The sequence below is a fragment of the Etheostoma spectabile genome, chromosome 6 (assembly GCF_008692095.1).
Source record: "Etheostoma spectabile isolate EspeVRDwgs_2016 chromosome 6, UIUC_Espe_1.0, whole genome shotgun sequence".
Classification (NCBI taxonomy): domain Eukaryota; kingdom Metazoa; phylum Chordata; class Actinopteri; order Perciformes; family Percidae; genus Etheostoma; species Etheostoma spectabile.
In genome coordinates, this window is record NC_045738.1 from 16,161,115 (window position 1) to 16,184,853 (window position 23,739).

At 38.3% G+C, this 23,739-nt stretch overlaps 3 protein-coding genes across 5 annotated transcripts in view; 2 read left to right on the forward strand and 1 right to left on the reverse strand.

Moving 5' to 3' along the window:
* The first annotated feature begins 252 nt into the window (after positions 1-252).
* LOC116691749 (C-type lectin domain family 4 member A) lies at positions 253-9,268 on the forward strand. Of its 2 annotated transcripts, none has more exons than XM_032519617.1 (7): positions 253-423; positions 955-1,020; positions 1,502-1,603; positions 1,977-2,171; positions 2,928-3,082; positions 3,310-3,428; positions 8,964-9,268. In XM_032519617.1, the coding sequence occupies exons 1-7, from the start codon at positions 363-365 to the stop codon at positions 9,109-9,111; spliced, it is 846 nt and encodes a 281-aa protein (XP_032375508.1). In that variant the 5' UTR covers positions 253-362; the 3' UTR covers positions 9,112-9,268. The 2 variants fall into 2 exon arrangements, with proteins under 2 accessions (XP_032375508.1, XP_032375509.1); XM_032519618.1 differs by having other exon boundaries at positions 1,505-1,603.
* A 3,278-nt stretch (positions 9,269-12,546) lies between these two features.
* On the reverse strand, positions 12,547-17,652 carry gpatch4 (G patch domain containing 4). Its single transcript, XM_032519524.1, has 8 exons — positions 17,484-17,652; positions 16,533-16,672; positions 16,365-16,438; positions 16,159-16,251; positions 15,028-15,144; positions 14,602-14,714; positions 14,323-14,373; positions 12,547-14,206 (listed from the first exon to the last, which is right to left on the reverse strand). The coding sequence occupies exons 2-8, from the start codon at positions 16,609-16,611 to the stop codon at positions 13,402-13,404; spliced, it is 1,332 nt and encodes a 443-aa protein (XP_032375415.1). The 5' UTR covers positions 16,612-16,672; positions 17,484-17,652; the 3' UTR covers positions 12,547-13,401.
* A 2,438-nt stretch (positions 17,653-20,090) lies between these two features.
* pear1 (platelet endothelial aggregation receptor 1) overlaps positions 20,091-23,739 on the forward strand; it is a 49,132-nt gene continuing 45,483 nt past the window's right edge. For both annotated transcript variants that reach the window (XM_032519516.1, XM_032519517.1), the window contains exon 1: positions 20,091-20,310. The gene's annotated coding sequence lies outside the window, so the exon portion shown is untranslated. The remainder of the gene's footprint in view (positions 20,311-23,739) is intronic.

The following is a 23,739-nucleotide window of genomic DNA, read 5'->3' on the forward strand; positions in this document are numbered from 1 at the left end:
TATGACAGGTTAAAAGGTTAAAAGTTCAGTTTTAGATAATGCTAAAATGTGTCAACTTCTTCTATCACAACAGTGTGTACATTTGCTTGTTACAGAAGCTTGCATACTTCCGAGAACACACAATACAGGGAGCTTGTGTAATCAATGGTCAAGTCACATTGCAGCTCCAGCATCACTGTTTTTATGTTGTCTGGTAAACATGTCATAATGTAATCTAAGAGGCTGCAATTTACATAGGATTGTGGAAGAGGAACCCCTTGTTTGTTCTCTATGTGGTAGCTCTAGCAAAATGTTGTTCAGTCTCACACTCACTCCCTCATTCTCTGCACCAAAGCACTTATGGTGATCAATTACTTTTAAAGATGGAGGAAGAAATCAATTATGCTACACTGTATTTTAAAAATGGTGGTGCAGCTCCAAACGGTATGTGATTCTTGCTTTTTATTATACTGTACATATTTGAGACTTTTTAACATCTTTCTAAGTTGCTTTGTGTGAAAGAATTACATCGGTGACCCTTGTAGTCACAGAAAATTTGTTGTTTTTTTGTTTTGTTTTTTAATCCTTTGCAGGACTCCCCAGCCAGAATATACATAAGACCACTTTTTCCACATCACAAGTATATTTTGTTTGTACTTTTACTTAGGTACAATTTTGACTGCCGGACCTTTACTTGTATCAGTGTATCTACTGTGGTACTGATACTTCTACTTAAGTAAAAGATGTTAGTACTTCTTCCACCACTGGGGATGTGTGAAATGTAAAGAGAAGTAATTAAGTGAAAATAACCAGAAATAATTTAAGGTTAAGTAACTGCATTTGAACTTGATCACTGTCTGCATCACACCATTTGCAGAATAGAGTTTGAAAAGTGAATTAAATAAATGGAAAACGGGTACTTCATGCAGCAGTTATCTCTTATAATTTACTGATGTTGTTATGTCTATCAACCAGAAGACAAACAGGACTCAACCATTTATTCCGAAGTAAAACCTAAAGGGGCTGCCACGTCCGTACCAAGTAAGTTAAAACATCTGTTGACTGTCTTATTTTCATTCTATCAGTTAAACTATGAAACATAAGAGACACATTATGCTTTACTTATGGAAAAAGTACAATTGACACTTTATGATGACAGAAATCTAAATCTGCTTGGATTAGCTTGCATATTACATTTTTCTAGCTGCCAACATTTTTCCTAAAAACTGCTAAAGAACATTATTAATTCCATTAATATGTTCAGTGTACTGTGGTACTGCTACTTTTACTTAAGTAAAAGATCTTCCCCACTGGGGATGGTTGTGTGAAAAATAAAGAGATCTGTGTGAAGAGAATCAGAAATCATTAAAGGATTAAAGAAAGTACAAATTGAAACTTTACAACATAGTGTATTCCAGTGCAAAATGTCATTACATTTTTCATGTGACCATGATAACGTTGATAATGAATGACTCAATTATAATTACAACTGTGATTTGAATCTGAGCTTTCTCATTACAAGCAGATGGTGAAGCAGCTGCACGCTCTCACTTTTGTGTGTTGGTGGTGTGTTTGGGGATACTTTGTGTCCTCCTGTTGGCTGCAATCAGTGCCATCATTTACAGTGAGTTTCATGTCAACACACTAAGGAACGTGCAATGAACAATTATAGCAGCTTTCATCACAGTTAGACCAACAGAATCAGTTTGGGATGTTTTGTGAGTTCAGCTCTTTTGAATTGTGCCTGCTGCCAGTTAGGAGTCGGGCTGTATTTTATTTTTTATTTCTGTTTTGACTGGTTGGTTTGATCTATTTAATGATCAAGTTTGACATTAAAGGGCTATAAAATATGGAAGGCAACGTTGGGTAAGAGAAATAATTCTAAAAAAAAAAAAAAAAAAAAGGTCAGGACCATTGAAAAAGGCGTCTCTGAATACACAGCATCCACTGATTGATTGACTGACTGATGTGCTGCCACCTTCTCCTTCTCAACATAGTCAGTGTGGTAATAAACCAACAGAAAGCAAACCTCAGCAACCTCACAGCAGAAAATCAGCTGCTGATCACGGAGAGGAGCATCTTAGAGCGAGAGACAGAGGAGCTCACAAGAGTCAGAGATAATCTCAACTGGACACTGGAAGTCATCCTGACATTTAACACCTTTCCAGTAAATGACTTCTGCCCAGATAAAAGTAAGTGTGTCTTGCTATGTTGGCCACATGGCATGTCTTGTTCTTAATGCACAAAAATCGAGGGACAGTCAGTTAAACTGCTATCTGCTAGGGAACAGTCACAATGGTGTTTGTTATGGCAACGGAATATTCTAATCCTAACTGCAGATCGGAAGAATGATAGCTTATCGGAAAAAATGGTAAAAGAGTTTCGCTTCTGGCTAAAAAAAGGTTTCAAAGTAAAAATTCACTGTGACGCATTTGCTATTGATTGAAATTGAAATATTACTCTGGATAAATTCAAACTTTTACCTGCTGGTGGCGCTAGAGGAAAAGTCAGGAAATCAAAGTCAGACGGGTTCATTTTCTGGGCACCATGGACATCTGTACCAAATGTCAAGGCAATCCAGTGAATAGTCTATACATTTTTCAGTATTTAAGACTGACATTGCAATTACTATAGCCATGCTGCTAACATGGCTAAAAAACATTGCCCATGAATTCTTGTTGTTTTGAGGCAAAGAGGATGTGACCGTTTCTCCTTCCCAGCTGTTTTTTTTTCTGTGAGCATCTTTTTCACTTTACTTTTCAGAACATTAGCTAAACTACTTTGAATTTTGATGGAACATTAGCATCCAAAATTACCTAAAATAAATAAGTGCAAAAGTTGGCTGTTCTGTCATTGGGATCTTAAACCTATCATCAAACTATATTTGTGTCTTTAAAATTACAGATTCTAATTTCATTCCATTTCTCTTCTTTTGTTCATAAATGCAGAGTGTCAGCCGTGCCAGACACACTGGCATTTGTTCCAGGAAAAGTGCTACCTGTTTTACAGCGAAGACAGTCCTTGGAAGACATGGCAAGAAAGCCGAACGTATTGCAAAACCACAGCCGCAGATCTGGTTGTTATTGACAGTCTGCATGAACAGGTGAACTCAAACCCCATAAAGTCACAGAGGTTTTATTTGGGTTTTGATTCAGCTATAGAGATAACATGGAAATTCAGAGTGCACAGGATCTATAACAATTTCAGCCAAATTACAGCCTTTACTTTCCAAAGTACAATAGAAAATATTATCAATGTCTGATCAGAATCTATGCCTAGAAGTGTGAAAGTGTGCATGTTTTTGATGATCTGTAACTGTACAACTTACAGGAATTCATAAGTAATCACACCAAGTACTATTACGACACATTTCATGGATACTGGCTCGGGTTGTATGAAATCCAACACCAAAACTGGGTCTGGGTTGATGGACGTAATGACACTCTAGGGTAAGAAAGCCTTTTTTGCAATAAATGAAAATAGAAGAACCCAGTTCCAGCTGTTTTTAGAAACTTGGAATATATGAAAAGCTGTTTAAAAACACAAAGTGCCCTTTAAGCAAGGCAGCAAACCTCATACAACCTATGGGACTGTGTATATAAGAAGTTGCTAAAAAAGAAGAAGCATGGTCATGTATTTACTTTATCTGTGTGAATTTACAAAGACTGAGGTCAGACTGAAACAGAGGTCAACAGCTAGTCATCTAGTCTGGCTCAAATTTTCTTTTAAAGGCTGTACTCAATATTCTGAACATTAATATAGAAGCAGCAAATATTTGCTATGCAAAGATACTGTGGTGTAAAGGCGTCCTAAGCAGAGAATTGAGAAATACCTGCATTTTTGTGTGGCCGTGAAAAAACGCAGGTATTTCATGTATTGAAGAATAGTGTGTGAGAGCCATTTGGAGCGTAGCCAGCCCACTGTTTTTATTATTAGAGTATTTCATGTACAGACCCTTTAAAAAAATTCCGCGACTTTCTACTTCTACTCAACTACATTTCATATGGAAATGTGTTTTTTTCCTCCACTACATTTACCTGACAGCTGTATTTACTGCTTATTTTGCAGAAAGATTTACAGAAAATCATCTTGTGAGATATGATACATTGCTAAAGATGAGACTCAATGTTAGGCAGTTAAACTTAGCTCAACCTCAACCAGCTGCATCATTGAAATGCTAAATGTTTATGCATGAGTTATACTCATAATCCACTTTATAGCATATCATTCTCTGACAGGGGACATTTTAAATGACTAAAAGCCCTTTTGATACGTTAAGTACATTTTGACAAGTATTCACAAGTACAAGACTTTTACTTGTACAGAGTCTGTGAACATTACTACTTTTCCAACACTTTTTTTTTAGATTGATTCTTTCAGAAATAACAAGAAGTCCTTAAAATACTCCAAATTAAATCCAAATTTGATAATCCAATTCAATATCTGGATATTTTTTGTTATTCGTCAGACTTAAAGGGGTGATAGAATGGTTGTATAGAGTATATCACGCTGTTCTTTGAGGTCTCCTGATAGGGTATGTAACATTTGTTGGGCTAAAAATGTTGTTTTAGCTGTTCTTTTGGCCCTCACACCACCCTGCTAAATTGACCTGGCTTGAAACGAGAGCTTTTCTGCCTTATATGGTCTGCTCATGAATATTTAAATAAGCTGCGCGCTGATTGGTTGGTGTGCAACGAGCTTTGCTGCGGCACACAAACATGACTAAAACATCCAAGGTGGCGATAGCATGGTTACCGTATCTGTTTGAGCCTGAATCAGAGGAAGGATCTGACATCGAGGAGCAACCTGCCAGTAAATTGGAAATGACTTCTTCAGACTGGTAAGTTTTGTCATTTAGCATTTACTTGCTTTTTCAACATTAGAGGTTTGTTGTCACACTAGTGTAATACTCCCACTTCAGTGTTGTAGCCTAAGAATAACTTTGTATTAGCCTTGTTTTTAGTATTGTAAGCAACATAACTTATTAATTTGCACATGGACAAATATTTTACAACTTGTACCCTCGCAATTTCAGTCAAGATGTCCAGTTGGCAGAAAAGTTAGTGGCCAGTTCATAGAACTGCTCTCAACGAAAGTCTCTTAGTCACATTGTAACATTTGTTACCGTATACTCTCCTGCTGAATAGTGATTGATTTGTGATTATGAGTTACGTACATTCTTTACCACCCAGAAGTAATGTTATCTTACAACAGGACGTCCATTTAGCTGGACGGAGCCTTTTTTCTGTTCAGTTTGTATGCTACTCTAAGCTATCTTGAACTACTATCATGCAGATTAGTCATCTGACTATGATATTTACCTTCTTAACATGTAGTATCTAATGTAGTTCTTACCTGGGCAGTGTTTTCTTGTGGAAACTGTGCACACATGCCCCAGAGAGAGAAAAATATGTTGCCAATAAATACCTAGTTAAAAAAACTAGAGTACATTAACTCAAGCTACTTTATGCTTTCTGCTCATTCAACATTATGAAATACAACAGGCTCATTATGTTTGTTTTTACAGGTCGAGAATAAGAATGACCTAGATTCCTGAGGAGATAACCTGTATGGCTCACTCTCCTGGCCTTCATCCGTGCCTCAATATATATTCTTTGCAAAATGCAATGAATATTTACAGAGTTACCATGGCCATTTGAGAATCATGATGGAAAGGTGAAGCAAATTTGATACCACTGTTAGCAGTTCAAGTATCTAAATAAAATGTTTATAACAATACGCATTGATTATTGATTCAGCATTATTACAAAAACACAGTATTATCAAGACAACAAAATTACTTTATTTTGTTTCAAAACAATCATCATTCCTCTTAAATCTAAAAATGTGATTGTCCACTACACCCTGTTCTCTTTGTGGCAATGCAGACACAGGCTTATAGGATTTTGTGAGCTGGTGCTGGGTTTCTTGGTAAAGTGTCCGTGCCGTGACCCCTCTTGTCGTGCAGCGTGGAGGGAGTTTCTGGATGTTTCAGGGCATTATGTCGGGTTGGGTGCCTGTCGAGCTGAGCACACAGGTCCTGGGCACAGGACTGCTTCCAGTAGAAGGGGGTCGTGGATGTATCTCCTCAAACACCATTCGCATCAGGTCTAGACTAGCCTGTTGTGTGTGAAAAGTCTTTTTAGCACCTATATCATTGCACATTCGATTTGTTGTTTGCAGTGTGTGAAAAGTTATTTTGAGTGCCGATAAGATGCAATTTAGTATTTTTTTGTTGTGTTAGTAATTCATAACTTACATCGCATCGTTTGGATCTCTGGAGAAAGGAGGCTGGGGGTAAATTGGAAATTGGTGAAGGTTTAATGCAACAGCAGTGATGAAAGATGATGACAAAGACAATCAGAGACAAAACACAATAACACTGCAGCTGACAGCGAGCTGATCCACGCTCCTCCTGACGGAGTCACATGGAAGCAGTCCTGAAACTTCTTAGTTCACACTTTTTATGCGCTGCACCGGGGGCGTTTCTTTTTTCCCATGGTGCATTCAAATCCTTTCTCATTGGTCAGTTTTTGTCATGACAGCAGTTGAGTGCATCATTGCTGACCAATGATGGTCGGCACCTTGGGGGGTCGCTTTTGGTTGCAGGGCAAATGTGTTGTCGTGTAAATGTGAAACTCTGACATCAACATATTCCAATCAACATTGTGTTGTTTTAGCCTAGACCAGACCCCAGGGGACAGAGACAGACTGGAGACTTCTGTTGCATAGCAGGAAGCCCCTTTCCATATGTTGAACCAGACTGACCAGATCAATACTTTACAGTCAGAGAAACAGGGGGGAAGGGAGGTGAGGAACAAATGGCCATCCTGCCTTCTTCAGAGACATATGCATATTAATCCCATCCTGACTGCATCACACAGTTTATAACTTTTATAACTCAACATTTGTAATAAAAAAAATATTTAAACTTACAAACTTTTGTCTCTGTCTTCACTTCTTTGACGGTGTAACCTCCCCTGTTGGCCTTTGGGAACAGACGTCTGTACATTAGTTTCCCCTTGGCTGTCTTCCGTTGTGGCTGCAAGATACAATCAAACAAAAACATAAATATTGTAACATAACTGTATTACCTTTTACACACACCAAGCAAAATACTCCAGTTGACTCATAGCAAAAGCAGTTGCTAAACCTCTAAGCTGTGCCAAAGCAGGACTCTAACCAGTGTTGTTACAAGTGTCTTACAGTGGGAGCAGCTTAAATCTGAAATGATTTACATTTATATGGCCGGCCATTAGGCTTGATGTCTCTAGACCATGTTTGTGTCTCACTCCTTCACTGAACAAAACCAGTTTCTGCAGACAATTTGTCCCCCATTCACATTTGCCTTTTCTAAAGACTTGTTTTGTTGAATGACAAAGTTCATAGGGCGTGTACATACCTGCAAAAGGCATCGTCACACACACAATCTAGCATTCAGTCTACCTGTTGTATACAACACATTCCTGCCTATTGTCCAAATTATTTTCACCAGCCCCCCCCCCCACAAAAGGAAATGCAATTGATTGAGATCAGACCAATCAGTGATAATCCAGATGAATAGTTCTATTCCTACTTTAAATAATTCACTAATGTGTTGGTAATGGCTCACATATTTGATAAAAGTCACTCACTCATCATGATAACATGAGATAACACTGCTCTGCTAAATGCTACCCAGTCACAATGCTACACAAACACTATAAGACGTCTGGTTTGTAAGAATAATTAGAAAGGTTACCTTGTATGATATGTGCGGTCTTGATGTCTTATGAGACAGTTGTGTCCCCCGAGATGACACACTCGGAGCATCTGTATGGCAAGCTGCATCTTTCGCGTCTTGTCCTTGTGACATAGCGTTGCTCTGAAATAAAAAAAACTGCAAATCAATACATTGCAGTCTATATACACACTGTTTTCACGAGATTGACTAGATATCATATGAAATGATAACGTTTCCAGTTCTGTTGTCGAAGCAAACGGGATAACAGAGCTAGCTAGCTAGCTGAGTAACGTTACAGCTTAGCGCTAGCTAGCAACCAAACGATCATGATTCTACTCAGCTGCAGTTAGCTTTCTTGCTGAAATACAATAAAAATGAACCTGACAAAGTGGACAAACATGCATGGTGAACTATAGATGGAGCTACATGACAACACGGGGTATTTATTCGAATGGCAGTTAGGAAATGAAACGTTAGCCCCTTTGCCATTACAGTTATCACAGACATTCAGCCTATGCTAGTACAGGATACCTTAGCATTGCCAATGTACTGTTAATGACAAATCCTACTTACAGCTTGTGGTTGGGATGACCAGACAGTCGGAACGCAACAGCAGCTATCAAATCCTGCTTTAAATTGTCCAAATTTTGAAACTGTCTTTGGTGAAAACGTTCCCTGGGATCTCCTTATAAACAGCAGCCGAGCCCGTCAAGTGGTTGCTTCCTTGGGAAGGCTATGAGAAGTGTCACCGTTCCTTGTACAGCCTGAACTCTGCATTTACGACCCTGGTTCATTGTCATTATCCTGGGAAATATTCCAAACTTTCTTCTTAGTAAATCCCGTCAGAGTACACAAGCAGCGTTCTCAGTCGGACATCTAACTGAGCTAACGCTAGCTCCATTAGGACTGGTCTCAGGTCAGTGGCCTGTGGTAATGTTTGGGGCTGGACCGTTCTCCTTAATGGTAATGGGCGTGACAAAGCTAATGGTTCTGAGATCCTGACGTCATCTTTTGGCTTTGTTGAGATTCGCCCGTTTTCAGCGGCAGATTCAAAATGTGGGATTTTCAGAGAAAGGCATGTCAATGGGATTTAAAGCTTCTTTGGTATGTCCTATTTACCCACCAAACTGTCGGTATTCACATATGACAGGGTAAAATCGGTTTTGCATTCTATCACCCCTTTAATTTGTTGTGTTGTAATAGCAAAATTAGTAATATTATTAGAAGTAGGCCTACTGACATTCATGTTGTGTTTTTGAAGGTACTGGTTGACGGAGAAATTTGGTGACACTGGTCAGTGTGCACTGGTAATCCCGGGGAAGACTCCTTCACACAGCTGGGACCCAGCAGACTGTATAATGCAAAACAGGTTCATCTGTGAGAGAGACGCTCTGATAAAGTCTAATTAGTTAGTGCTAAGTTTTTTTTGTATGTATTCTTGCTACTCTTGTTGCACGCTAAACTACATTCCAAAACTGTATCACCAATTTTCAAAAAAAATAAAAATAAAATTGTATTACATATTTAAATCCTGAATAAGCCTGAGGATGATGTCGTGTTCATAATTGTGTCCATATTTGTGTCTATCTGTACTATTGTTTAATCAATCAATCAATCAATCAAAACCTTTATTTGTCCCCAAGGGGCGATTCATTTGCTGCAGTAGCAAGAAACTGACACATGACAACAAAGACAACAACATCATTTAAAATACAGTATATACCAAATAGAGAAAATAAATAAGTAAATGCCACAACATAAAAGTTTAAACCCCAGTGTACCATATGTGCCGACATTACCTAGTCCTCCCAGAGTTAAGCAGAGAGATGGCAGAGGGAACGAAGGAGAGTTTGTACCTATTTGTTTTGGCTGGTAGCTGACTGAAACGGGAACCGGAGGGCAGCAAATTAAATTCTGCATTTAGGGGGTGAGAACTATCGGACATGATGGATTCTGCCTTTTTAAGTACATGTCTAGTATACAGATCAGTAGGTGTCATCTGCTGCCTCCCAATAATTTTGCTACTAACTTTAATTACCGTTGCCATTTTGTTTTTCATTTTTAAATTCAGAGAAGCATACCAGCAAATACATGAAAAGGTAAATACAGACTCAATAAAAGATTTATAAAACAATGTCATCAAGGATCTATCCACTTGAAACTGAGCTAGCTTTCTCAGACAGAAGAGACGCTGCTGACTTTTCTTACTTATCATGTCTGTATTTAGTTCAAAGGTCAACTTGTTATCAATCATGATTCCCAGATACTTGTATGAGTCAACAATTTCAACTTCCATTCCCTCTATAGTCGTCTTTTCCGGAGTTGGATGGTGACGTCTAAAATCAATGCACATGTCCTTTGTCTTTGTAACATTTAAATCCAAAAAGGCTTCTTTGCACCAATTTAAAAAATAGGGCACTACAGGGCCGTGAGATGTTTCAGTGTTGTCCATTAAACTTACTATGACTGTATCGTCAGCAAACTTTACGACATAGTTATTGGTCAGCTCACTGCGGCAGTCATTAGTGTACATAATATATAAAAGAGGAGAGAGAACACAGCCTTGAGGGGAGCCGGTTGATGTCACAGATATTCCAGAAAGATGTCCATTAACTCTCACTCTCTGTGTCCTGTTAGTGAGGAAGTCCAAAATCCAGCCCACCAGATTGTAGTCCAACCCAAAATGTTCTATGAGCTTCTGCACCAACAAATGGGGCTGGATGGTGTTGAAGGCAGACGAGAAATCCACAAACAGCAGTCTGACATGGTTTTTGTTACCCTCTAAATGCTTGTATATGAGGTTAAGCAGAGTTACGGTAGCATCCTGCACCCCCCTGTTGGCTCTGTATGCAAACTGCAGGGGGTCGAGGAGGTGTTAAATAGTATTGTTTAAAATTTATTTGCTATTTTTTAGTGTCAGATGTCTTTTTGAACATATATCTATGTTGACTGGAGGTGTGAAATGTCTAAAAGAAAATCTAGTTTCACATGAGCAGCCTACACCCTATAAATGCAACCGATTTCTGCTGGAGATCAGGATCCACAACATAAGGAGACCATAAGTATCTATCAATGTGAACATCTTTGAATTAGGGTAGATATCAGTGACCTATCCTGGAAAGATACAGTGTACATCATATCCAAATATTAATGTTTTTCAATGTAGTGTCATTGACTTAAAGGAACATAAGTCTTATATGTGTTACATGAAGACCAATGTGTCAAATATGTTGTGCAAAAGAAGTTCCTATTTGACTCAAGGTTTCTTTAGTTCCTTCACCTTTTATTTCACCTGTTAGTCTCGTGTTTTATATCAATATAATGTAAATTGTGTATTTGTTTGTTTTGTCACTACTTCTGTGGTTTCACAGTTTAATTCACATACTGTGTACGTGTGTGTATGTATATATATACATACACATATATACATTTAAAAACTGTATATACAGTACACATATATATCTATCGGACATGTTCATTTATATCTCATTCTCTTGTAATGATTACTACCTTTAGAATCATTACTTTATTATACTTTTTATTTTTGTCCCGTCTTATTTTCTGTAAAACCCTTTCAGCTGCATTTATGGCATTAATTGTGTTATATAAATAAAAATGTTTTGCTGTTGAAGGAAAAAGCAATACAGGGAGTTATTTATTCGGCTTCATAAGGATCGTTATATGAGAATTAAATAGGCAGTGGTGGAAGAACTCAGACTTAGTAAAGTAAAAATAGTAATACCAGTTAAAAAAAAAAATAGAAATACTCAGTTACAAGTAGATGTCCTGCATTCAAAATTGTATTTAAGTAAAAGTTTAAAAGTACTAACATCAAAATATTGTGCTGTAAGTGCCAAACATAAACATTATTGTATTATAATTCTTGATGCAATAATGTCTTTATTGAGTCAATAGTCGTATTTTATCTTGACCTCTAATACTACACCTTAATGTATATAGATCATTTGTTGCTAGTATTTTGTATTAACTGAATCTGCAAAGTATATATATATTTCATTAAATATATAATATTTCCCTCTGAACTGCAGTGTTAGAAGTATAAAGTAGTAGAAAATAGAAATACTTAAGTTTAAGTATCCCAAAATTATACAGTACTTGAGTAAATGTACTCTGTTACAAAGAACAGTCACATTTTGTAAGCTATTGAGACAAACTGTTGGACATGACCTTGTGTCCTTCCTGTCTCAAACTCCATGATTTCTCCACTTCTATAGGTTATGTTATCAGGTGTAACTCAGGTTTTTAGGAAGTTCAAAGCTATTGTTTGAGGGGGGAAAAACTAAAAAAGCAGAAGAGGATCTGAGGTAATCACTTATATTTTAAATGTGAAACTGCCACAATTTTTTTTTGGGGGGGGGGGGGGGTATAAGAGTCAGATTCTGAAAAACTAAACCAACACTAAAAAATTAGCAGTTTTGCATTTTGTATATTAACATGGGAATTTCAGTCCCTAATATCTGTACACACAATCACACAAGTGTAGTTTAGCGTCACATAATTTAATTTGCTTATAAAAAGGTCAGAATTTCATGTCATTCATTGTGTATAAGACTAAATTCTTTAAATTCCATATTGTCCGCTAAAATGCTTCTTTTTTTATACATTAAATGGTCAGAGGCTATTTGACATGTCCCGTCCTACAAATTTCAACACTGTCATCTCAGGTCTAGTCCACATTATACAGGTATTTTTTAAAAACGTTGGTTTTGCGTTTTGGCTTTTCGTCCAAACGCCGTTGTAGGTCACTGTGAACTCAGCTTTTGGGTGAAGCCTTTTAGAAACACTGTTTCAGTGTTGTGTAGATGGGGGAAACTGAGTTTATGGGCTTGTAACATCAGAGTGCCATGTTTTCTCCTTTGCGAGGCGTCACAAATAAAGCAACATTTCTTGCAACGGGGCCAGAATAGTGTTATAACAGGATTACTAGCAGGACTTTTTATATGTGTACACATAAATGTACAGTTACTGTTTCATTGTACTGTAATCCAAAACCGCAACATCTCAGGTCATGGAAGAGACACTCGCAAGTCTTCTTCCTCGAAGGTCTTGGTTATATCGTCGACTGTTGGCTTGACAGCGCTTCAATTGCGTTCTTGTGTTTTCATGGGGACGGAGATTTGTCTAAACAGTACATGTGTAAATGGAATTTTTTTTTAAAGCAAAGGAGGGAAAATCCCCTTTTCAAAAATGCTTGTATTTGTGTGGACTAGGCCTCCATTTAGAGAAGTAGTCTAATAATTAGATAAATGGTCCATTGACTGATTCAAATGAACACATTTCTTGTTGTTGTACATTGTTGACAATCAAAAAAATCTGCATCACCAGCAAATAATTAACCAGACCTAATTTCCTCAGTCACTTCTGCAGCAGGTTATCATAAATATAACCGCTCAGATAAGAATGATTAAAAAACCTGTATGATCGCATACTAGTGAGGTTGTTTAACAGGCAGAAGAGACAAGTGCTGCAGGCAAGGAATAACCCTGTTACTGGTCTGAATCACTAATTAATTCTATCAATTCATTTACAGATCTGTCAAATCAGAGAGCAGAACCTCTAAGTCTATGTTTGGCGCATAACTCACAAGAGCTGATTTTAGAGAATGATACTTTCCGCAATCAGCCAAAACTAATCTGGTTATCAATGTCTGAAGCATTTATAATTTAATATATAAAAAACTACTCTTTGGACATCTTCTTTTTCTTCTTCTTTGGGGGAAGTGCCTCCTCGTTTGTATTGTCTTCGACAGATGGTTTGTCCTTTTTACACTTCTTCCGTTTCTGCTTTACAGTTGATTCCTCCTCTGGAACCTCTGATTCCTCCAATGTAACTGCAGCTTTTTTCTTTTTGGTTTTTGGAACACAGTCCTGGACCAACTCCGATTGGCTGGATTCTGTGACATAACTCTCCTCTTCCTCAGCAGGTTCACTGCGGTGTTTGGAGGATTTCTTCTTATTTTTCTTCACTTTTGTGTCAGTGTGCAGCTCAGCAGTCTCCTCCGGACTCTTGCTCTCTGGCGAAGGTGTTCGTTCTTCTTTGTTCTGCTCTGCATTATTTTTCTTCTTTTTATGTTTCCTCTTTGTTTTATGGGAATTGTCTGCTTCCTTGTTTTCAACACAGACCAAATCCCCTTCAGTTGAAACTGCATCAGTAATTCCCTCAGTGTCCTCACTGGCTTTCTTTTCCTTCTTTTTGTGGGGTTTAACATCTGATCCAGGCCTTTCAGACCCTTCATCACCATTTTGCTCATGAACACTCTTAGATCTCTTCTTTTTCATCTTTTTCTTCTGAGAGTCCTCAACCGTCTCCTCCTGCCTCTCAGCTCTCTGGTCAGTTGACGGGGAGGTCGTTGAAGCTAGCGTAACACCAAGTGTTGGAGCACTTACTGGTTGGCTTTTCTTGCCATACTTAGCCATGAACTCGGCCTCCTGCTGCTCTAGCCTGGCTAACTTGGCACTCATGGTCAACCCGTGGCGGGCTCCCCTACAGAAACAACAGAATTGCATCAGAAATTAGATCCTTTTTTTATTATTAACTTCACATATTCTGAAATATTAGAAAATACTTAATTCTGTTTAGAATTTCATGAATTAACTTACTTGTGTGCTGTGCGTCCTCCACAAGCCTTCATTAGATCAGCATCTGAAAGCCTGTCGAGAATTAATGAATGACTTCGGTTAAAGACAGAGTTAAGTGATTTTGCAGAAAAATAACATAATAATTAATATCTAATTATAGAGAAATTACACAGAGAATAATACATCCAGAATGAGAGTAGTTATGTTCATGTTGATATTGACAAAATACTTACTATGCAGCATTTCAGAAAACAATACCTAAGCAATTTGAACAAATGCTGTATTAGATGAAATTCTCACTTTGTGGTGCTGGAGAGATCCAATTTCTGGTCCTCCTCCTCTGAGCCACTGCTGTCATCTGAGCTTGAGGACTTTAGCTCTGGCTGCTCCTGACCAGACAGCAGTGTGGCTGACTAAGCGTGGAACGTGGAAATAGAAACAGTGACAGTTATTGTCAGTTCCGACCAGAATCGTTCATATCTGAAAATACCATGAATGTACTGAAATGTGTCACGTGTACATGTATTGTCTAGCACCAAGTTTGTAGCCCTTTATCTGAATTATTAAAAAGGAATTAATCTTGTCAACAAATCCAACTATAAGACCGAATTCAGCAATAAACGAATCATAGGCATTACCTGTGTGGCTTATTCCTCTGTGCCCTAGGCCTCCAGTGTCAAATATCCATTGATCAATTACTCAATAATTTAGAAACAAATACATTACCTTGACAAAGCAGCCATAAAGTTTGGCTTTAGCCAGAGTGGCTTTCCGTGGCTTTTTATTAGAGATCATTCCTTCGTCTTCATCTTTCTCCATCGTCTTCTTCAATTGAATACCGTTCTGGATCACAGAGAAAACATGAAACTTTCTGTCAAATACTAAACAGCTGATTTCACTCATTGACAGGAGAGGATGAAGTAATCAATGTAATCAGCTGCTGAAGAAATGCTGTTGGAAAAATCTGTTTTTGACTAAGAAGAAGTTAGTTCAAGAGGTAACTACTAACCTCTAGTCCACACCCAGTGCAGAAAAGGGCCAACAAGTTTATCAGGGACCCCAATCACCAGCCACAATTGTTCTGCCTGCTGCCTTCTGGCAGACGGTCACGTACCGCCAGGCTCAGGGACAGCTTCATCCCGCAGGCCATCAGACATCACTATTGTCACTAATTTTACTTTAGTGAATTTATGTGATATATATATCTATCTATCTATATCATAATATCTATAAATATAGGTTATATCGTATCCAGGGTTCAAAATTAACTTTTTTGCTCAACAGCCAGCAGTAGTGAATGTTCAAAGCCACCAGCCACTCAACAAAAAAACATTGTATTTAAGCAAATCTACCAGCCAATTGTGTATCAGAACCCTGATTGTATCCCTATATTTTAACTTTTGCACCATTTTATGCCTTACATTGTCTTTTTTTTACTTGCATTATTTTGTTTTTAAACATATTTGTTTGAGCATTGTTGGAGGGAGCCTGAATGCTTCTATGTATTTGTTGTGGATACAACAATAACTGGAAATTTGAACTTTAGTTCTTGAACTATACATACCTAAACATGGCTTTCATATATGCTTTAAAGGTACTGCTTTTAGCCACCAAACTGCTCCGAAGAATATTGTTCCAACAAAGTAACTAAATACAGCTACATTCACAAGTGAAGGAGGTGAATCACTGAGTGTGACGTGTTCCCAGTGAGTCAGTCATGAATCAGCGGGTCTTCTTTGCAAATGCTTGACTTATAAATGAGCTAAAAACAACAAGTGATAATGTCCTCCTTCTGAAATTAGTCATCCCGTTTCCATAAAAAAAAAGTGTGTTCAGCTATCTGAAGGTAAGACTTACCTGATCGGATTCCACCTGAAGACCTGAAGAAGCCTTATTAAAGACATGATCCCACCAGTGAAAGGTGAACTGCTCCCCTTCCTTATGACCAACCTGGTGGTGAAGAGCAACATGTGAGTCTACAAACAACAACTTTAGATTTAGACCACACCAGTGATGATATATGTGATGAGAGAAAATGCTGCATAAATCCAAATGTCACTCACCCCTCCTTTGCCACATTTCACTTTGACCTTGATAGCTTCTGATATGCCGTTCTCCCCTCGCCCCAGTCCTTTACCTGAGGACAGAGTGGATTGGATAAGAAATGTGCGCTCGAGTCTGACACACTGCAGCAGTTGAAATGTTGCAGAAAAGACATCAGCGTATCTTACCGTGTTCCCAGCCATGACGCAGGAGTTGCTGCTCTGCGAACTTCAAGGCACGACTTTTCTCTGGTACAGCGCCTGCCATCTGTATGTGCACCTCCACAGCTCACATCCACTGGTCAAAGAGATAAAGTCTGGACCGTGATCTGTGAAACACCACAACAGTACAGGTTGCTTCAACATATTTTTTGTCTTGTTTGTAAGGGGGGGGGGGAAACCTGACAATCTCATCCAGTGCAACGAAACTTTCAAGTGGCTCTATAAACCAACATAACACAATTGCCTGTGTGTGGCAAAATACCACACAGGCATACGTGCATATAAACTTATACCACACACATAACGTCCAAATGCACATTCAGCCAAAACACACTCCACAGTTTGTACACTTTCAAGTAGTGAGACCACATTCCAGCTCAATGAATACTTTTAACGTATAATTACTACTACTAGATAATAACTACTTTCCATACTAAGGCACATTTAGCTGATAATACTTACTGTATACTTTTAAATGCAAGACTTTTGGAGTGGAGTATTTTCACAGTGTGGTATTAGTAATGTGTAAAGGGTAATGTAATGCCCCAGAGGTGTGTGGGTTGTGAGTAACGATACTAATATTTTATTCTGCAGTTTAGTTTAACAGTTTTAATACACTGTTGTCATTAACGTTACGCCTCATTTTCTTAACAGAAATATTACAACTTCGTTAGACACGCTTCTCTCTATTAACCCATATTAGTCGAAGTTTTACTTACAAATTGTACTGCACTTGCATACAGCAAATTAGCATTTCTTGTCACTAGGTAAACCATATTTGAACTGTCTCGGGTTTGTCTTCTCTGACAGAGCCGAGTTGATGCTAATAGCTAAAAACTAACTAACTAACACCTCAACATGCAACATTACAAGTCACTTAACAGCTTTTTGTCTGCTATCGTTTAAAACACAACATACCTCTGGAATGTCTTGTTTTATTGAAACTGCATCACTAAAACTAAACGGAAAATAAAAACGCATTTAACCGTGTTAGCCGTCGCTAGCATGGATGTATTGGTCGCTAGCCATGAGGTTTCGGTAGCAGGCTGACATGACACCGGATACACGTCACCATGGCTTCTTTTTTCTTCTTTTTTTGTGCTATACAAAAAAAGCTGCTTAAAAACTGTATGTATACAGGACTAGAGTAAATACTTGTGTAATTGTAAATTTTCTTTTAACTCTTTGAAATCTTTTTTCCCTTCTACCTTTAAGGTTGGAAAAATCCTCGTATTTCATCCTGTCTGTCAGTATCTTATAATGGATCAGATGTTATACTATAGTAGACATAAAACACCAGGATGGCAGTAGATGGCAGTGTTTCACGCTAGAAAAAATAAAATATATTGAATAGTCCAGTGATAATCTAAATACCATCCCAGTTGGATTTACTATATGCAGAAGCAAAACGGACACTGGCTGCACTCCCCTCTGATCACAACATATCTGATAGATGCATTATTCAACAAATATCTAAGAGGATTCAGATCTTTCTTCATGAGAGTCCTGTTTAAGATATAGCCTGGTTCAGATTAAGTTTTCAACCTTGTAGTCTGTCAGCATGCTCTCCCAATAACTCCTTGTTACATTATTATTTGGTTATCGTATCTGCTTATCCTTTTTACATAAATCTGCTTGTCTTGGCCAGGTCTTCCTTGAAAAAGAGATTCAAAATCTCAGGAAAACAGGAAACAATTTCATTTCCCCGTTCTTGGTTTCCGTGCAGTGAGGATGTTTGTTCCACCAGGCCTCCATCCCATGCGTTGTTTATCTGTGTCAGCACTCAGCAGGGGTTAGGGGGACTGGCTGGTTATCCTACTGTTTGTGAGGAAGCCCTCATACTGCTGTCTGGTCTGCAAAAAGCTGACTGACAGTTATCTCAAAAGAGTTTATTCCACAGCTAAATAGCTCAATAAAGTATGTGTGTGAGAGGAAGAGTGTGCTAGACAGAAAAGGAAAGAGAAAAACTATGGCCAACACACTCCTGTTCACATGCTGTTCTGGGCTAGACCCCCTTATATTCCAATTTAGGTAAAAACCCCATCATTCCACAGCATTTGAGACAATAGTGTACTTGGCAACATGACCCTCTCCTGATTTAACATGACAACATGCACCCCCATGAATAAATAAAATAAATCCAGGTCCATGAGGAAATGTCTTTACAAATAAAATCTATAGACTAACCTGCACAGAGCACAGCCTCAACCATCTGACACCTTTGGGATGAACTGGAACGCTGAGGCTAAGCCAGGCCTTATCACCCAACATCAGTGGCATAACATCAAAACGCTCTTGTGGCTGAATGGGATCAAGTCTCTGCAGCCAGGATTCCGACATCTTGTGGAAAACCTTCCGAGAAGAGTGTACGCTGTTATACAGTTGCAGCAGATTAGTGCCAATGGTTTACAAATTAGATTTTCAACAATCAGGCTATACTTGGTCTGCTTCCATCTTACGTAAGGATCTACATGCTTCAAAAAAGTATGGGAAGTGATTGTCTGCACTGCCAGGACTTGTTCCTACTATCTGTCCCTAAAGTCAGGGCTGAATTGGGGAAGAGGGCGTCTTAGTAACCTATGTTGCTTCCTGTGCTTGGAATCAGTTGCAACATTACCTGAATCTCTTGGAGCTGATCTCTCTGGATGCATTTAAAGGAATTTTAAATGACTTAGAGGCAGGCAGATTTTGCAGTGTATATTTTCATTGTTCCTTTACGGTGATGACTTGTGAAGAATGTTTCTGATGTTTTAATATTCAGTAATTTGTGTTTTTTGTTTTCCATTTTAAATTGTTATGGTTTTTGTTTTGTCTCTATACTGTTCAACATTGTTAATTGTGATGATGGGTTAAGTGTAACCTAATTTGTGCCAACACGACCAACCCACTGGGTAAAGTTTGACCAGTACCCATGAGCATAAAAACCACTGGGACGCTAATCTCACCCAAAAACATTTTGACCCAGTTTTTGTGTTGTTCATTTCCATTGTGCTATTCAGCATACCAATGTGTGATTATTTTTGTCCCAGTAACCGTAATATTAACATTTCTGTTGAGGTATCAGTTAAACATTTTCTTTTTCATTTTATGAACATTTTAGTGTTCTGTTTAGTCAAAACAAGCATTTTATACATTTTACCTTAAGATTGCCACCAATTATTACATGTATTTTAAGCCTTTCTTATATGTGACACATTAAAAAGCCAGTGGTGGTTAAAACAAACGAGCCACCTGTGCATGGGGTCAACTAGGTCAGCTAATATTTGGGTCATTATTCCTCCAGCATTAGAAAACAACCCAAGCCCAAAAACCGTGAATGTGGGTTGGTAACCCGAACCAGTATTTTTAGGGTATCCTCACATTTAAACACCAAGGTCTGCAGCAGGCCTCCTAAAGATAAAAAACAACTCTCTCAATCTCCCTCTTGACCTTCCCAAATGTCCTCTCTAACCCATCCATCCATCCATCCATCTTCCCCACCCCCACCCCCCTCCCCTCCGTCGCCTCTCTGTCACAGTTTCTTTGGCTGCACTTCAGGACCCTCCCCCGCTGGATGCGACTGGTCTCTTTTTCTCTCTTTACACTCTTCTAAATGTTTGCACCGCTTGAAGACTTTTCTAAGTGGATGAGCCGTTGAAAACAAACGCATATTTTTTTTTCAATCTCAATTTCGTCCATGGGAGCTGGTTTCGAGCTGCGATATTGAAGCGACAGATTATCCGGGAGTTCTTGGCCGGAGGGCAAGGTGAGTACAAAACTGTCAATGAACTAAACCGAACAAAACGGCATCGGAGTCCCGGAGACTTTGACGGTTTATTTGAAAGCCAAAGATTTGTATGACAATTAGTTTATGATGTTAAATGTTACCGGTTAATAGACTCAACTGATACATTTTCGCCTACTGTACAAATGTGACAAAATGTTGCACCCCGTTACTGTATGGGAACGTTGCGCTGTTATGGAAAATAGTGCAGAATGTACCAGAATCCTAAACTCAACCTATAAGGACTTAAAGTGGAAGTGTAGTAATGTACTGTGAGTGTATAGTTCCTTTATGAATGATGTTTTCCTCTACGATGGACTTTATTTTCTGAGAGGTGTATAGCATCTAGCACATCTGAGCAAATTTATCTGGCATCCATCCATCTAAAATGTTTAGGGTCTATAGGAAGACTACACTTCTTTTGTCTTTTTTATTGTAGCCTTTTTTTTGGAAAGTTACTTTATTCTTCTACTGTAGTTTACTACAGTTCAGAGGGAAATACGATGAGCTTATGAAATATGATGCACTGTTAGAAAGTAGTTAAATGAGCCCTACCTAAACTACAATAGTCAAATGCTACATACACATCAATGTTTCAGTAATAATAATCTAATATGGTACTCACAGGGGTCATTTTTCTGAATAATGAGTATCCTGCTTTTGATCATTTAAATAGCCTACATTTTGCTAATTACACTTAGACAATTTTACTTACAGTAAAGCTAATTTTGAATGCACTGTTACTTATAATAGAGTGTTTTCTATTGCAGTAGGATTACTTTGGTAAAAGTACATATCTATTATCAGTACAATGTCCTTTCAAGTATTAATAATAAAAGTACTCTTTTTGCAGAATAGCCCATTTGTAATGGAGCAAATGTTAAGCATCTAAAAATCTAAAATCGTACAAAGTACAAGTACCTCAAAGTTAGGTGCAGTACTCGAGTAAATGTACCTTCCACCACTGGCTGTGAAAGTGTGTAGATCATATTCATTACCATTTTACACCAATTTTAGATTTCTGAACACAGTTGGGTGTTTTGTTGCTTCTTATACACTGGGTGAAGAAACACACTATAAAACCATCTTTCTGTGCAACATCATTATTCAGCAAACAAAGACATAACACCTGACTCTGATCAGAAGTGAATAAAAACACTTGTTCAAGTGAACTGCTGGCATTGTATCACCGCTTTGTGCACTTGCTGTACTTTTCCTGGCTGACTGAGATTTTTGGCATCTCCGGTTCTGCTTTGAAAACGTCTCCAGCTACTATCAAGAGAGTGTGAGTCAGAAAATTCTGTGCTCCTCTGGCATGTCTCCTCTATCGATTCATTGCAGAGGAAGCTGCTGGGAGTAGGTCTGCTCTTTCCTCACTGCCCACATCCTCCTCCTCCTCCCTCTTTCTCTTCTGTTGCATTTGATTTTTATTAAGTCGTTAAGTCCTAATCAAAGTTCTGGAGTCATATCTTGGTCTGTGTTTGGGTCACAGAGGAGCTGAGACTCAAGCAATGAAACGTGGCGGCGAGGTGGCTGCAGCCTAAACAACTGTGTGACATCCTGTGTGTGATGGTGTGACTCAACTTTCATGTCCTGTCAGTGAAGTCAATCAGATGAAGCAGACGGAGAGAGATAGACAGTTTTCTTTGTCTCTGCAGAAATGAGAGGCTCCTGTGGGTTGTTGATGCGTTCATGCATGTGCATATATGAATGAGTATGCCCATGAAAATAATAATAATAATAATAATAATAATATGGTTGTGTACAAGACTCTGATAGAAAAGGATCCATTTATAAAAGGGAAAATGATTAACTAAAGATGTTTTCATTAACTGATTGTGAACTAATTTTGACTGCTTATTTTTTCAATGCAGTCTGCAGAGTTTTGGGTAAAAAGACCTTTTCCAAATTGAATAGAAGTACCACATTTAACACATACTACTGCACATCACCAGGTTATTCCTAATCACGTGTTGACAAATTGACTGACACTTTTACAGTCTTGATCCTCTGTAAGTTTAGAGCTATAAAATGATAAACTGCTGCACATTGAAGCACACTGTTTTGGAAACAAACTCCTCATTTATTTTCCTCAGTAGACCTGTAAAATCACCCCGTAAATTCAGCATTTTTGCACTTTAACACTAACTGTCAACCTGGCACCAATTAACGCATAACAATATCTGTGAGGAAGGCAAGATATGATTAACAATCAGAATAAATCTCAGCCACCTGGTTTGGACTCCTGACCTGACATCTGTTCTGGCAACCAAAAATCGCCAGGAAATCTCTCTGACTGCAGACTGAACTTTCCTTTGTCCTCGTCCAAGTATTCCTAAAAGCACCGTTCTATTATTCACAGTATTGGTTTCAAGAGTTGAATTCTGCATGTGAGAAGTGACACAACTGTGCCTCCCTAAAACTATTGTTTTTCTTCGTTGTATTTATATAAAATTCTCATTAGTGGAAAATAGAATCTCCCCTTGAAAATGTGTCTGCCCTCCTCCAGACCATTTCAGCTATCAGTGGTATAATGGTGACCCATTTTGTTTGGTCTGGTCACACCACTAACCCTTTTCCAGTCTGACAGCTGGAGATCTGGCTCGCTTACCGTCTGTTTGTCCAGAGGAGGACTCTGGCTCAGGCAAGCTATAGGATATGTTTTGGTTGGAGATGACACTGGCCAGAGAAACAAAGAGATGAGATAGAAGTAGACAAAAGTAGAACTGAGGTAAGAGGCATTAGTGTTAATTTGATCCCCTAGTGCCTGGCCATTTTTTTTTTTTTTTTTTCAAATTATTTTTATTGTTTTAGAGAAGGTTATTGTACAGTGCAACAGTAAAATGACATTTGTAACAAGACACCCTTCTATTAACCCCATTCCAACCCCAACAACCCCTTATGCCGAGGAAAATTAAATAATTAATTAATAAATGATAAATAACAATTAAAAAAAAAAAGAAAAAAAAAACTTAAACAAATATACAATACACTTTGTATATACAATTGCAATACCTTTCTTTTGTTACTTCTGGCGTGCCTGGCCATTTTTAAAATTTATTGTAACACCACAGGGTACCCACAGTCTCTGCATGTTGTCCTTTGAAGGCCAAAATCTTTCTTGACAAGTTTATACATGATGGCCACACACCATTTGTTTGTTATTTAAGTGAGATCACAGTGTTGAGTTATCCTTTGAAGCATGGACTCTGCAATAGAATTGTATTTTATTTTATATATTTTAAAATGGTTTTAATCTGCTAAATTCTGGCAGAGCTTGGCATGGAGAGAGGCTGTCCACCACTTTGGTCCAGACTGAAATATCTTGACTTGTTGCACAAACATTCATGGTCTCCAGAGGATGAAGCCTCCCTGACTTTGGTGCTCCGCCGACTTTTCCTATCTGTTATA